Source organism: Salmo salar, chromosome 29 (assembly GCF_965601325.2).
Source record: "Salmo salar chromosome 29, fSalSal1, whole genome shotgun sequence".
In the NCBI taxonomy this organism is placed as follows: domain Eukaryota; kingdom Metazoa; phylum Chordata; class Actinopteri; order Salmoniformes; family Salmonidae; genus Salmo; species Salmo salar.
Window position 1 is genome coordinate 45068550 of NC_138319.1, and position 16451 is coordinate 45085000.

General features: G+C 41.5%; 1 protein-coding gene across 1 annotated transcript in view; it reads right to left on the reverse strand.

Annotated features, from left to right (window-relative positions):
• Positions 1-13512, reverse strand: part of LOC123726154 (trace amine-associated receptor 6-like) — a 107538-nt gene extending 94026 nt beyond the window's left edge. The window contains exon 1 of the mRNA XM_082970641.1: positions 13435-13512. Within this exon, the coding sequence (XP_082826767.1) occupies positions 13435-13512 (78 nt within the window). The remainder of the gene's footprint in view (positions 1-13434) is intronic.
• Positions 13513-16451: the final 2939 nt, after the last annotated feature.

The window sequence follows — 16451 nt, forward strand, 5'->3', positions numbered from 1 at the left end:
GGCTGTGCTTTGGCAAAGTGGGTGGGGTTATATCCTGCCTGTTTGGCCCTGTCCGGGGGTTTCATCGGATGGGGCCACAGTGTCTCCTGACCCTTCCTGTCTCAGCCTCCAGTATTTATGCTGCAGTAGTTTATGTGTCGGGGGGCTAGGGTCAGTCTGTTACATCTGGAGTATTTTTCTTGTCTTATCCGGTGTCCTGTGTGAATTTAAATATGCTCTCTCTAATTCTCTCATTCTTTCTTTCTTTCTGTCTCTCGGAGGACCTGAGCCCTAGGACCATGCCTCAGGACTACCTGGCATGATGACTCTTTGCTGTCCCCAGTCCACCTGGCCGTGCTGCTGCTCCAGTTTCAACTGTTCTACCTGCGGCTATGGAACCCTGACCTGTTCACCGGACGTGCTACCTGTCCCAGACCTGCTGTTTTCAACTCTCTAGAGACAGCAGGAGTGGTAGAGATACTCTGAATGATCGGCTATGAAAAGCCAACTGACATTGACTCCTGAGGTGCTGACGGGTTCCACCATCGACAAACAAATATTTGACTCTGCTGGTCATCTATGAACATTTGAACATCTTGGCCATGTTCTGTTATAATCTCCACCCGGCACTGCCAGAATAGGACTGGCCACCCCTCATAGCCTGGTTCCTCTCTAGGTTTCTTCCTAGGTTCTGGCCATTCTAGGGAGTTTTTCCTAGCCACCATGCTTCTACACTTGCAGTGCTTGCTGTTTGGGGTTTTAGGCTGGGTTACTGTACAGCACTTTGTGACATCTGCTGATGTAAGAAGGGCTTTATAAATACATTTTAATTGATTTGATATGATTTTATTAATGAAGATGCCTGTTGAGGATTTGTGAGGCATCTGTTTCTCAAACTAGACATTCTAATCCACTTGTCCTCTTGCTCAGTTGTGCACCGGGGCCTCCCACTCCCTTGTTGATTCTGGTTAGAGCCAGTTTGCGCCGTTCTGTGAAGGAAGTAAGTGTTATACGAGATCTTCAGTTTCTTGGCAATTTCTCGCATGGAATAGCCTTCATTTCTCAGAACAAGAAGAAACTGACGAGTTTCAGAAGAAAGATTTTATTTCTGGCCATTTTGAGCCTGTAATCGAACACACAAATGTTGATGCTCCAGATACTCAACTAGTCTAAGGAAGGCCAGATTTATTGCTTCTATATTCAGAACAACAGTTTTCAGCTGTGCTAAAATAATTGCAAAAAAGCTTTCTAATGATCAATTAGACTTTTAGAATGATAAACTTGGATTAGATAACACAACGTGACGTTGGAACACAGGAGTGATGGTTGCTGAATTTGATTTTCTTTTATAAAGAAGGACATTACTAAATGACCCCAAACCTTTGAACAGTAGTGTATTTTTTTTTCAGCCTCCGTACCCGCAGGAAGACATTTGCCTTTTGTTTGGCCCGTCGTTGTAATTAAGAATTTGTTCTTTTACTGACTTGCCTATGTTAAATAAAATCAAAAATACAAATTTGTATGCCGAGGAACTTGAAGCTTTTCACCTTCTCCACTGTGGTCCCATTGATGTGAATAGGGGCGTGCTCTCTCCTTTGTCTCCTGAACTACACAATCAACAACTTTGTTTTGCTGACGTTGAGGGAGAGGATATTTTTCTGGCACCACTCCGCCAGGTCCCTCATCTCCTCTATGTATGCTGTCTCCTCATTGTTGGTAATGAGGACTACTACTGTTATGTCGTCTGCAAAGTTGATGATTGAGTTGGAGGTGTGCATGTCCACACAGTCATGGGTAAACAGGGAGTACACAGGAGGGGGCTGAGCATGCACCCTTGTGGGGCCCCTGTTTTGAGGATCAGCGTAGAAGAGGTGTTATTTCCTACTTTCACCACCTGGGGGCGGCCTGCCAAGAAGTTCAGGATACAGTTTCACAGGGCAGGGTTCAGACCCAGGGCCCCAAGCTTAGTGATGAACTTGGATTGTACTTTGGCGTTGAAGGCTGAAATATTGTCAATGAACAGCATTCTTACATCGGTATTCCTCTTGTCCAGATGGGATAGGGCAGTGTGCAGTGTGATGGCGATTGCATCATCTGTGGATCTATTCGGGTGGAATGCAAATAGAAGTGGGTCTAGGATGTCAGGTAAGGTGGAGGTGATATGATCCTTAACTAGCCTCTTAAATCACTTCATGATGACAGAAGTGAGTGCTACAGAGCGATAGTCATTTAGTTCACTTACCTTTACTTTCTTGGTGGACATCTTGAAGACAGTGGGGACAGCAGACTGGGATAGGGAGAGATTGAATATTTCCTAAACACTCAAGACAACTGGTCTGCACGTGCTCTGAGGACACGGCTAGGGATGCCATCTGGGCCGGCAGCCTTGCGAGGGTTAACACACATAAATGTCTTACTCATATCCAAAGTGCTGGAGTAAAGAGTTAAATTTTTTTAAATGTTTTCCTGCAGAGTGAAACAGAGGACAGGGATTACTTTCAGTATGTACAGTGGCCAGAGGAAGTCAGTATAATTCACAATCTGTGACAGAGGGATAACTTGACTTATTCTATACTGAACAAAAATATAAACGCAAGGTTACAGAGTTACAGTCATATGGAAATCAGTCAATTGAAATTATTTAATTAGGCCTATGGATTTCACATGATTGGGAATACAAATATATATATGTTGGTCAAAGACATACAAAAGTATGGGGACACCACTTCAAATTTGTGGATCTGGCTATTTCAGCCACACCCGTTGCTGGCAGTTTTATAAACTCGGTCACACAGCCATGCAATCTCCATAGACAAACATTGGCAGTAGAATGGGCTTACTGAAGAGCTCAGTGACTTTCAACGTGGCACCGCCATAGGATGCCACCTTTCCAACAAGTCAATTCATCAAATTTCTGCTCTGCTAGAGCTGCCCCGTTCAACTGTAAGTGCTGTTATTGTTCAATGGAAACATCTAGGAGCAACAATGTCTCCGCCACAAAGTTCTAGGCCACACAAGCTCACAGAATGGGAAGGCAGGAATCCTCTGTCCTCGGTTGCAACACTCACTACCGAGTTCCAAACTGCCTCTGGAAGCAACGTCAGCACAAGAACTGTGAGCTTCATGAAATGGGTTTCCATTGCCGTGCAGCTGCACACAGGCCTAAAATCACCATGCACAATGCCTAGTGTTGGCTCGTGTGGTGTAAAGCACGCCACCATTGCACTCTGGAGCAGTGAAACATTTATTCTCTGGAGTGACAAATCTTGATTTGGCAGATGCCATGAGAACGCTTCCTGTCCCAATGCATAGTGGCAACTGTAAAGTTTGGTGGATGAAGAATAATTGTCTGGGGCTGTTTTTCATGGTTTGAGCTAGAGCACTTAGTTCCAGTGAAGGGAAATCTTAACACTACGGCATACAATGACATTCTAGACTTTGTGACAACAGTTTGGAGAAAGCCATTTCCTGTTCCAGCATGAAAATGGGTTTGTCGAGATCTGTGTGGAGGAACCTGACTGGCCTGCACAGAGCCCTGACCTTGACCCCATCGAAGAACTTTGAAATGAATTGGAACGCCGAGTGCGAGCCAGGCCTAATCGGCAAAATATTGTATGATGCAAAAGGCATCATCATACTGTATGATGATGTGGCCGGTGACACATTGATACTTGAAAGTCAATATCTTCAAAAGTTGACATCAGACATGCACATCATTTTGGGGCTGTATCAACAGTGGACTAGTAAAAAAAATAACAAAATAAAGTTTTTGAGTGTAGTTTGCCTTTAATTAAGGGCATAATCGCTAACCTCTAGGCCGCTCCACACTATTAGCCACAACCCTGGGTCAGTGATGCAGTACCACACGGCCAACCCGGGCTCTAATCAATTTGACACATCGCTGCAAAACTCACGTACATGCTCTAAATAAGTTAAGACATCCATCTACACAGCCATCAGCAACGCAGCCAAGGAGTACAGCCTGCAGGTATATGGTACGTAAACAACAACCTCAGAATGCTACAAAATGTAGGTGTACAGTATGTGTGTGTGTGTGTGTGTTAATACACAGTATGTGTGTTTTGTCCCTCCGGTCTCCCCCATTATCTGTGGTCAGAACCAGGTCCAGAACATGTGAGTGTGGTGGTGAACAACCCTGTGTCTCTAACCTGTGACATCCCTCTTCCTGCTATCACCTGGCTGAACGATGGAAACACAACAGAGCAGGAGACCGCAGCAGACACTTCAACCTCAACATACTGGTTATGAACACTACCACCACTCTCACTACCACTACTCTCACTATCAGTACTCTCACTACTACTACTCTCACTACCACTGCTTTCACTACATCACTGCTGCCAGGTCAGGGGTCCCATTAGAGTCTTTTGGCATGTTAGATATGTCTATATTGACCCTGGATCATATTAAGTATATATGTTGATTCTGGATGATGTCCCATGCCAACTCAGAGAGGCCGTTTAATTTTTTTTAAATTTCAGTTCTGTACTTGTGAAAATGTCTTGTTATTTGTCAAATACACTATAGAGAGGATGTAGCATTGAGACTTGAGTGAGTTTAGGGGGAGGTTTAATCTGAAACCTACCTCTTCATGAGTATCTTTATTAATGCCACCCCCCTATCTGCTAAATGACTAAAATAGAAAATGTGTAGCAGAGGTGAGTAAGAATCATGGTCTCATGATGAGGTAGCCCTGCCTGGTACTTCTAAATCAGTGTCACCTTCAGTGAAAGAAGTTGGATTCTTGACCTGTGCTGGGAAGACTAGTTTAGAGGTGAGGGTTGTGCTGAGGCTAAGGCCTGATGGAAGTTGTACTCAAACTTATGACAATAGAGCTGTACTTAGGTTCACTTTGAATGTTTATGCCTTATTAGGGCCCTGGAGTAAAGCATTTGTGTGTCTCCAACACCTTTAATTGGTAGAATTCCTTAGAGTTTTGGACCTCATTGTTCCAGAGCCTTACATACAGGTGGTAACAGGACCCTCTGGTGTCAGAAACGTAAAAATGTTGAACTAACATCATTAAGTTAAAGAGTTACACAGTAGAGACAATATAGTCCCAGAGCACAGGTTGACTTTTGCTGATGTAATATGCTCTCTAAGAATCATTCAGAGGTGAAAGACGTATTTTTTTATCTGTCATTTAGCAGAAGCTCTTATCCAGAGCGACTTACAAGAACAATTAAGGTTAAGTGTCTTGCTCAAGGGCACATCAACATATTTTTCACCTCGTCGGCTCTGGGATTCAAACCAGCAGCTTTTCTCTTATTGGCCCAACATTTAAACAGCTTGGCTACCTGGCACCGGATTTTGAGAGTTAGTTTTGATTAATCTTGTATTTATTTTATGTTCATGCTCACAAGGCTTCCTTGCAAATGAGACCTTGGTCTCAATGGTGACCCACCCTGTATGATTAAATAAAATACAAATCACAATGTATTAGATGTGTGTTTGTGTTTGACACCTTTAATTGGTAGAGGGATATATGTGTCATTATGACAGAGCCCTGCATGTTTTGAAGAATATGTGAATATGTAAATGTGTGACTAGTTCCAGTTTTCCGTACGGCTTGTAATATATTGTGTTTGTGTATTTATATGCTGACGTCTCAAAATTAATTTCCATGTAAATGGACAATAAAGTATATGGGATTGTAGGGCTAACAGAACCCTCTGGAATCTGACAGAACAACAACAAAGTATATATTTTTTATTAAAAAAATCAAATCAAACTTTATTGGTCACGTACACAGATCTGCAGGTGTTATGGCAGGTGCAGCAAAATGCTTGCGTTACTAGCTCCAACAGTGCAGTAGAATGTCTCTACACAAATAATCAAAACAAGAAACCAATAAATATATATTGTATGTTCATAAATATGGACCTCATTTAGCATTAGTAGGTATAGTGGGGCCTGAAATTATTGACATTATTGATAAAGATGAGACATAATGACTGTATAAAATCAATAATACAAAAAAAATGAAATTATAGTTTTTCATACTAATGCAATTGCTCAGAGAAAAATGTTGTTTGACAAGTAATACATTTTTTCTCCCAAAAAGGTAAGGGTAAAAATGTACACCTTTTAAAGATTATTTAAAATTAACCTGTTGGGGCTACAGGTTAGCAATGAACCCCGAGTCGGGATTGCTAACAAGGCTGGAAATTCAAAACATCAAAAATCTAATAATTTCAATTTCTCAAACAATCAACTATTTTACACAATTTAAAAGATAAAAATCTCCTTAATCTAACCACATTGTTCGATTTTCAAAGAGGCTTTACGGCAAAAGCATAAAGTTAGATTATGTTAGGACAGTACATAGCCACAAAAGTACAAACATCCATTTTCAATTCAAGGTCAGGCGTCACCAAAAGCAGAAACCAGCTAGAATTATGCACTAACCTTTGTCAATCTCCATCAGATGACACTCCTAGGACATTATGTTATACAATACATGCATTTTTTGTTCCATCAAGTTCATATTTATATCCAAAAACAGCATTTTACAGTAGCGTGAAATTCAGATTTTTTTCTTCTCTGAAATGCTTCCGGTGAACATAACAAAATTACTATTCGAAAACATTGGTAAATTATAATATTGTCATTCAAAGAATAATATATTGTCATCTCGTAATTGCTACCGAATGGCCAGATCTCAAAATAACTTTACTGGGAAATCACATTTTGCAATAAACGGGGTGCTATGCTAAGAACAATAAGCTATGCTATACAGTTAGCATCATCTAATATCGATAATAACATTGTAAATATCCCCTTACCTTTGATTATCTCCATCAGAAGGCACTGCCAGGAATCCCAGGTCCGGAACAAATGTGGTTTCTTTTGACAAAGTTCATAATTTATGTCCAAATAACACCAAGTAGTTAGCGTTCATTATGCTCCCACAAAACGTGGTGGGGGGTTGTAAAATCACGCCAAAAAGCTAAAAAAACCTAGTAAATAATCTATTTACGTTCGTTCAAACATGTCAAACGTTGTTTAGCATTAATCTTTTGGTCCATTTTTAACGTTAAACATCAGTAATATTTTCACACAACCTATCCTATGTCTAGATAAACAATAATGACAAACTCACGCTTCTCAGATTTATGCGCAGGCGCCAAAAAATGAAGTGATGACATGTCAACTTCCTTGCATTCTAATTTGCTCTCTGTTTATCATAGATGCTTCAAACAACTTTATAAAGATCGTTGACATCTAGTGGAAGCCGTAGGTGTTGCGAAATGAATCCTTTCTCACTATGGTATCTATAAAACAATGACACTAAATAGTACAGTCACAAAATTCAAAAAAAAATTACATATATTTTTCACAGGTTTTTGCCTGCAATATGAGTTTTGTTATACTTACAGACACCATTCAAACTGTTTTAGAAAATTCAGAGTGTTTTCTATCCGAATGTGTTAATAATATGCATATCCTAGCTTCTGAGTTGGTGTAGGAGGCAGTTAAAAATGGGCACATATTTTTTTCAAAATTTCTCAATACTGCCCCCGAGCCCCAACAGGTTTTAGTAGTGAAAAGGTTATTATTTAATTCCATATTCCTAGCACTCAATGACTACATCAAACTTTTTGGATGCAATGCAGTTTGTTTTGGTGGTGTTTCAGATTATTTTGTGCCCAATAGATATGAATGGTAAATCATATAATGTTAATTTGGAGTCTCTCTTGTTGTAAATAATAATGTATTATGTTTCCTGTTGTGGATAGGGGGCAGTACTTTCAAGGCCGGATGAAAAAAAACATACCCGATTTAATCTGGTACTACTCTTGCCCAGAAACTAGAATATGCATATTATTAGTAGATTTGGATAGAAAACACTCTGAAGTTTCTAAAACTGTTTGAATGGTGTCTGTGAGCATAACAGAACTCATATGGCAGGCAAACACCTGAGAAGATTCCAAGCAGGAAGTGGCCTGTCTGAGAATTTGTAGTTCTTCTATTGGTTCTCTATCGAAACTACAGTATCTGTGGGGTTACGTTGCACTTTCTAAGGCTTCCATTGGCTCTCTAAAGCCTTCAGAAAGCGGATTGAGGCGTCTCCTGTCTCTGGGCAGAGTATGGTAGCTCAGTTTGTCAGTGGTCTGCCTGGTGACTTAGAGATTGGATATGCGTGGTCACGCGACCATGCTGTTTTTTCTTTTCCTCTTTGAATGAATACACTATTGTCCGGTTGGAATATTATCGCTATTTTACGAGACAAATACCATCAAAATTGATTTTAAACAGCGTTTGACATGCTTCTAAGTACGGTAAAGGAACATTTAGATTTGTTTTGTCTCGAAATGCGCTCACGCGTTACCCTTTGGATAGTGACCTGAACGCACGAACTAAACGGAGGTATTTGGACATAACTATGGATTATTTGGAACAAAAACAACATTTGTTGTGGAAGTAGCAGTCCTGGGAGTGCATTCTGATGAAGATCAGCAAAGGTAATACAATTTTCTAATAGTAATTCTGAGTTTAGTGAGCCCCGAACTTGGCGGGTGTCAAAATAGCTAGCCGTGATGGCTGAGCTATGTACTCAGAATATTGCAAAATGTGCTTTCACCGAAAAGCTATTTTAAAATCTGACAAAGCGATTGCATAAAGGAGGTCTGGATCTATAATTCTTAAAATAATTGTTATGTATTTTGTCAATGTTTATGATGAGTAATTTAGTAAATTCACCAGAAGTTTTGGGTGGGAATGCATGTTCTGAACATCACATGCCAATGTAAAAAGCTGTTTTTGGATATAAATATGAACTTGATTGAACAAAACATGCATGTATTGTATAACATAATGTCCTAGGAGTGTCATCTGATGAAGATCATCAAAGGTTAGTGCTTCATTTAGCTGTGTTTATGTGACATATACGCTTGCTTGGAAAATGGCTGTGTGATTGTTTTTGGCTATGTACTCTCCTAACATAATCTAATGTTTTGCTTTCGCTGTAAAGCCTTTTGAAATCGGACAATGTGGTTAGATTAACGAGAGTCTTATCTTTAAAATAGTGTAAAATAGTCGTATGTTTGAAAAATTTAAATTATAGCATTTTTGAGGTTTTTGTATTTCGCGCCTCGCCTCGCTCGTGAATAAGAAAGAAAAAATTGGAAACGCACAAATATCATACACCCCCCAAAAATGCTAACCTCCTCTGTTATATTAATGGTGAGAGGTTAGCATGTCTTAGGGGTATGATATTTATAGCATCTGTAACATTCTCACTGATCATTATTCAGGATTAATTTGTAGAGTCACAATCTTGATGTAGTCATTGCATGGGACCAAATACTTATACTTTTACTACTTTAATACACACAATACTTTTGCTTCCCTAAAATGTGAGGACTGTGTAAAAAAAAGTTATGTAATTTCTAAATGCTTCAACTGAAATGAATATGGGTGAAAATACCCTCAAAATAAAGCTGCCAACCTCATAGTCATTGTCTGATTTCAAATCCAAACTTTTGAAGTATAGAGTCAAAAGAAGAAAATATGCTTTACTGTCCCAATAATTACAGAGGGCACTGTATGTAACCCATTTTAACTAAATGTGGCCTGTATACGTCACTCTAGGTAAAATCCCAGAGGAATGCATAATGTCCAGCAGAGAGATATGTAACCCATTTGAACTAAATGTGGCCTGTATACGTCACTCTAGGTAAAATCCCAGAGGAATGCATAATGTCCAGCAGAGAGATATGTAACCCATTTGAACTAAATGTGGCCTGTATACGTCACTCTAGGTAAAATCCCAGAGGAATGCATAATGTCCAGCAGAGAGATATGTAACCCATTTTAACTAAATGCCTTTATGATGAGACCTGTTGAGGCTCGGGGGCAGTATTGAGAAATTTTAAAAAAAATATGTGCCCATTTTTAACTGCCTCCTACACCAACTCAGAAGCTAGGATATGCATATTATTAACACATTCGGATAGAAAACACTCTGAATTTTCTAAAACAGTTTGAATGGTGTCTGTAAGTATAACAAAACTCATATTGCAGGCAAAAACCTGTGAAAAATAGATTAAAAAAAAATTGAATTTTGTGACTGTACTATTTAGTGTCATTGTTTTATAGATACCATAGTGAGAAAGGATTCATTTCGCAACTCCTACGGCTTCCACTAGATGTCAACGATCTTTATAAAGTTGTTTGAAGCGTCTATGATGAACAGAGACCGGATGACAAGGAAGAGAAGTTGACCTCCCTGGGATGTCGTCACTTCATTATTGGCTGCACCTGCGCAATCATGTGATGCGATACATTTTTCAAAGACGTTTTTCAAGACACAGGAGAGGTCGGGTTGAAACATTACTGATGTTTCACGTTAAAAATGGCTCTAAAGATTGATGCTAAACAACGTTTGACATGTTTGAACAATGTAAATAGATTATTTTTTTTACTTTTTGCCGTGACTCCCCCCCCCCCGCGCTACTTTTTAGTAGCCTACCGAAGCGCTAACAACTTGGAGTTATTTGGACATCAATTATGAACTTTGTCAAAAGAAACCACATTTGTAGTGGACCTGGGATTTCTAGAAGTGCCAATGGATGAAGATAATCAAAGGTAAGGGAATATTGACAATAGTAATTTTGATATTACATGGTTACATATGGTGCTAACCTGTATAGCCTAGCCTATTGTTCTTAGCACAGCACCCGGTTTATTGCAAATTGTGATTTCCCAGTAAAGTTATTTTGAAATCTGGCATTGCAGTAGCATTTACGAAATGTTAAACTATGAATATTTGAATGACAATAATATAATTTACCAATGTTATCGAATAGTAATTTTGTGATTTGTAACGTTGTTCACCGGAAGCATTTGAGAGAAAAAAAAATCTGATTTTCACCGCTTCGGTAAAATGCTGTTTTTGGATATAAATATCAACTTGATGGAACAAAAAATGCATGTATTGTGTAACATAATGTCTTAGGAGTGTCATCTGAGGAAGATTGTCAAAGGTTGGTGTATAATTCTAGCTGGTTATCCGCTTATGGTGACGCCTGTGTTTGAATTGACAAAACATTACACACAGCTATTTTCAATGTACTCTCCTAACATAACCTAACTTTATGCTTTCGCCGTAAAGCCTCTTTGAAATCGGACAATGTGGTTGGATTTAGGAGATGTTTATCTTTCAAATTGTGAGAAATAGTTGATTGTTTGAGAAATTGAAATTATTAGATTCTTGCAGTTTTTGAATTTCCCGCCGTGGTCTCTTGACAATGAATCCCGATATCGGGATAAGATCCCCAACAGGTTAACCTGTTGGGGATCTTATCCCGATATCGGGATTCATTGTCAAGAGACCACGGCGGGAAATTCAAAAACTGCAAGAATCTAATAATTTCAATTTCTCAAACAATCAACTCAAACAATCAACTATAGTTACGTACCTACACAGAAATTCAAAAACTGCAAGAATCTAATAATTTCAATTTCTCAAACAATCAACTCAAACAATCAACTATAGTTACGTACCTATACAGAAAGCAAGTAAAGGTCTTGTAAAAACTATTTGTTGCTAAATCCGGAGAAATTACATACCATGTAAAAACTGTTGGTCACTAAATCCAGCTCGAAGGACCAGTAATAACACTGTAGGTAATCACCACTAATTACTTCATGTTACTTTGACAAGTTTCAGCTATATGTTCTACTGTACGGCTGTTACTATTTTTTCATGTTGGAGTTGCCAATACCGCCCTATTTAGTGATCAACAGTTTTTTACATGCTCTGTCATTTCTATGGAGTTAGCAACCAATTCCCGCGGCGCCGGGCCGTTTTTGCATGATTCTGATCTGCTCTAGTTGAGATGTTGCAGTACCCAGAAGAGGAGTTGTTTCCTCACCCCAGGATGCAGATTAGTTATCTTGCATCCCTAACAAGTATGAGGCTGCTTTCACCACTCACCTCAGCACACACTGCCACAAGAAGCCATCATGCACCTGAGGAAGATGAGTTCCCTACACAGCTCTCTCATCTAAGAGACCAGCCCTGCTCCAGACCTCCTCAGTGGTCAAGGAGTGACCATACTCTCACCAGTTGGGAGCTGATGAGGGAATATGAGTACCTACATCACAAGCAGAAAGAGATCAGGAGGGCGTACTCAAGAGGGCGTACTCTAGGCCCTCCCAACCTGAGTCACCGCCGCTGGAGCACCGGTACCGCTGCTACTCTCCTGACCACCACAGCTCTAGGCCTCCCTGGCTAGAGCCATCATCACCACCATGAGAGCGCCATCACTGCCGGTCCTCCCCGAGTTAGCCAGGCTACTCCCCTGAGAGACACTTCTCCAGGACCTCCTGGCCTGAGTGTTCACCACATCCACGAGACCATTGGACCACACTACGTCCAGAGGATGCCAAGGTATTTAACAGATCTTCGTCCTCGGTTGGGGTCTACGTCGTGTCTGCCAGAACATCGGGTGTGCCACCTCCCCCCGAGGTGATCCAGCCACTCTCAAAAGTCAACACTGTTTCTCCCCTGACCTAGTTGTCCAGTTCCTTTCCTTCCCGGGAGGGTTAGAATTACCCTCCCACCCGGTAGGGTTAGAGTTACAGTGTCGGGCCTACCTGGCAGGTGTAAAGTGACCAGGCTTTGAGTGTCCTGGCCCTCAAGTAGATCCAGTGTATCCTGCCTCCATGGTAGGTTTAGAGTTCCCATCCTTTTTTATTTATTTATTTTTGTTTAACTTTTATTTAACTAGGCAAGTAGTTAAGAACAAATTCCTATTTACAATGATGGCCTAGTAACTGTCTTGTTCAGGGGCAGAACTACCGCTGAAGTTCTCTGAGACCCAGGAACCCGAAACCTTCTCATTCCATAATCCCATCTGAGTCTTCCAGAGCCCATGCAGTTGGGCCATGCTCCTCTCCCGTGTATCGAATGTCAAAGGCGGATCCAAGAAGGGCTCTGCCTATACTGTGGAGGGAAATATCATCTATCCAGCCATTTCCCTGTTCGCTCCCAACAGAGAAATGAGAAGGGTGCCTCCGCTGCCATGCAGATAGGTGTGTCCTTATTTCTAAATATCTCTCAGAAGCAATTCTCCATCCCAGTATTGATAACCATGAAGGGGATTACTATGTATGTAGAGGGCTTGATAGATTCGGGAGCAGCAGGTAATTTTATTGTTCACCAGGTAGTACAAGAGCTTGACATTGATCTAACACCTGTCACCCCTCCCTTAAGGATTAACACCCTGGACGGGCACCCATTGGGCACGGGCTTCATTACGCACCTGACACAGCGTCACCCTCCAGATTGGAGTCTTCCACACTAAACCATTCAACTCATGGAACTCTCATTCCCCAAACAGCCACTCATCCTCGGACACCCCTGGTTTGTCGTCATAACCCTGCCATCTCGTGGCGACAAGGTGAACTACTGTCCTGGTCTCCTACCTGCTTCACCAGTTGTGTCAGCCTACCCTGCAGAGCCACCACCATTGAGGAATCTGCCTCTGCAGTGCCATCATCCATACCATCTGAATACGCCCAGTACAGCAATGTCTTCAGCAAAATCATGGCCTCCACTCTGCCACCACATCGCCCAGGGGACTGGGCTATTGACTTACTCCCTGGAGTGTCCCCACCGAAGGGCCATGTTTAACCCCCCCATCTATCCCGGAAAATGAGGCAATGGAGAACTACATTGATGAAACACTCAAATGGTTTCATTCGTCCTTCTTCCCGGCTGCGTCCAGCTTCTTATTTGTTGGAAAAAAGGACAGTGGTCTCAGACGATGTATTAATTACCGTTCCCTGAATGACACGATGGTCAAGAACCACTTCCCTCTTCCTCTGATCACAGCGACCCTTGAACAAAAGGCATCTATACAAAACTCGACCTGCAAGGTGCATATAACCTTGTCCGTATACGTGAAAGCGTCGAATGGAAGATGGCCTTTATCACCGCACAAGGGCACTACGAAAACCTGTTCATGCCCTATGGCCTTACGAATGCCCCCGCCATCTTCCAATCGTTTTATGAACAAGGTTTTCCAGGATATGATCAACCGATTTCTCATCGTATACATTGATGACAACCTGATTTACTCCCACTCCCTGAAGGAACACATACAGCATGTGCAAAAGGCTCTTCAATGGCTCCTTGACCATAACCTTTATGTGAAGACTGAAAGAGCACCTTGTTTGTAACCTCAGGGGTCAGCATGGATGAGAACAAAGTCACCGCCGTCAGTAACTGGCCCAAACCCACCACCGTTAAGGAACTCCATTATTTCATTGGGTTCTCCCACTACTATTGCCTGTTCATTCGGAACTTCAGTTAAACTGTCGCTCCCTTCACTTCCCTTACCAGCCAAATGACCCAGACTCTTCAATGGTCTGATACTGACTGCTTTCAACAACTTGAAACACCTCTTCACCTCAGCTCCTGTCCTTCGCCAACGTTATCCTACCCTTCCTTTCACCCTGGAGGTGGATGCCTCCGGAGTAGGAGCCGTACTCTCTCAGCGGGTGGGAACACCTCCAAAATCACATCCCTGTGCCGCCTTCTCCAGGAAGTTATCCTCTGCTGAGAGGAATTACGATGTGGTGAACAGAACTCCTCGCCATCAAGCTGGCCCTCGAGGAGTAGCGACACTGGTTGGAGGGCGTACAACATCCCTTTCTCTTCTTAACAGATCATCGTAATTTGGAAAATATCAGAGGGGCCTAGAGGTTAAACTCCAGACAAGCCCGCTGGGCTATCTTCTTCACACGCTGCCATTTTCATGTTACTTATATCCCTGGAAAGAGAAACGTAAAAGCTGATGCTGTCTCCCGCCAGTTTGACCTTAACTCAGACCCTACACCCACTATTCCTTCCTCTTCCATTATGTGACCGTGGGAGTGGGAGGTTCACTATGCCATACAAGAATCCCTAACCTCAGACCCGGCTCCTCCTGAGACACCAGCTGGGAAGAGTTACGTACCTGCAGCTGTTAGACCCCAACTGATGCAATGATGTCACACGTCTTTGAGGTCAGGACATCTGGGAATTACACGAATCAACAAACTTCTAGCCTGTAAGTTCTGGTGGTCCTCACTGGCATCTAACATAAGGGATTATGTAAGGTTCTGGATTTATTTTCTTAGTCAACCTTGTGTTCTGTTTCCCTGTCTTCATTTTTGTTCATTGATTTCACCTGTGTTAGTTACTCACCTGGTCTCATCAGCTACTTATTTACTTCAGTTAATTCTGGTTTTGCCTTTGTGAGGTATTGTTCGTTTTGACTCTACTAAGCCTTTTCCCAGGTTGTTTGTAAGAACCAGTTATAGCCTTCAGTCCTAGTTGATTCACCTGCATGTTTGCCTACCTGTGTACGACCATTGCCTTCCTTGACCACGATTCCTGACTTCTGCCACAGCGAAATAAATACCTGCCGCGCTGCGCGTGAATCTACACCTTTTTCTCCCTGACTATTATTCATTACATTAATTGAGACGAAGTCTCCCTCAACTTGAAGAAGTATGGTTCATAATTCAGTTCAGATGGACATTTGTAAAAGTCTATGGAATTTTCATATGGAATAGCACTATTCGTTTTGACTGCATGTGCTTTAGTGCATACTGCCAAACAAAGGCAAAACGCAGTAACTACGTCATTTATTTTACTGCAAAATATGACATCAAGGTATTTTTCTGTGTAGACAGACAGCACTTTCTGATACCGCATGATATTTTCTGATCAACTGGCTTGTTCCTGTGTCAGGAAACGAATACCACATTAATCAGATAATATACTTGGCCATTACAACAGATCAAATTTGTAGTTTTTGCATTTTGCCTTTGTAGGGCAGCATAAACTTATGCCATTTCAAGTTCACTACTGTCAACTTTCCTCCACACTGACTAGCTGACATGTGGCGTGCCGTCACGTCTCCGGAGGTTGTGGATTATGTTCTAAACTGAGCACTGACATCACTGTAACGGCTGTCTGTGGAAGTAGACCAAGGTGCAGCGGAGTTAGTGTTCATCTTTGAATTTTAATAAACGTAAGAACACTATACACACAAAACAAGAAAACCAACAGCCAAACAGTCCTGACAGGTGCAAAACAATAAATAGAAACAATCCCCCACCAAAACCCAAAGGAAAAACAGGCTTCTTATGTGTGACTCCCAATCAGCAACAACGAACTACAGCTGTGCCTGATTGGGAGCCACACACGGCCCAAAACAAAGAAATACAAAAACATAGAAAAATGAACATAGAACGCCCACCCAATGTAACACCCTGGCCTAACCAAAATAAAGAAGAAAAACCCCTCTCTATGGCCAGGGCGTTACAATCACCCACAATAGTCTTACACAGTAATCCTATTTCCCATGTAAAACAGCCATTGAGTGACCAAAAAAACGCCATACTATATTTTCCCCATTAAAGTGCTCAGTTGAGAAAATGTACCGAGTCAG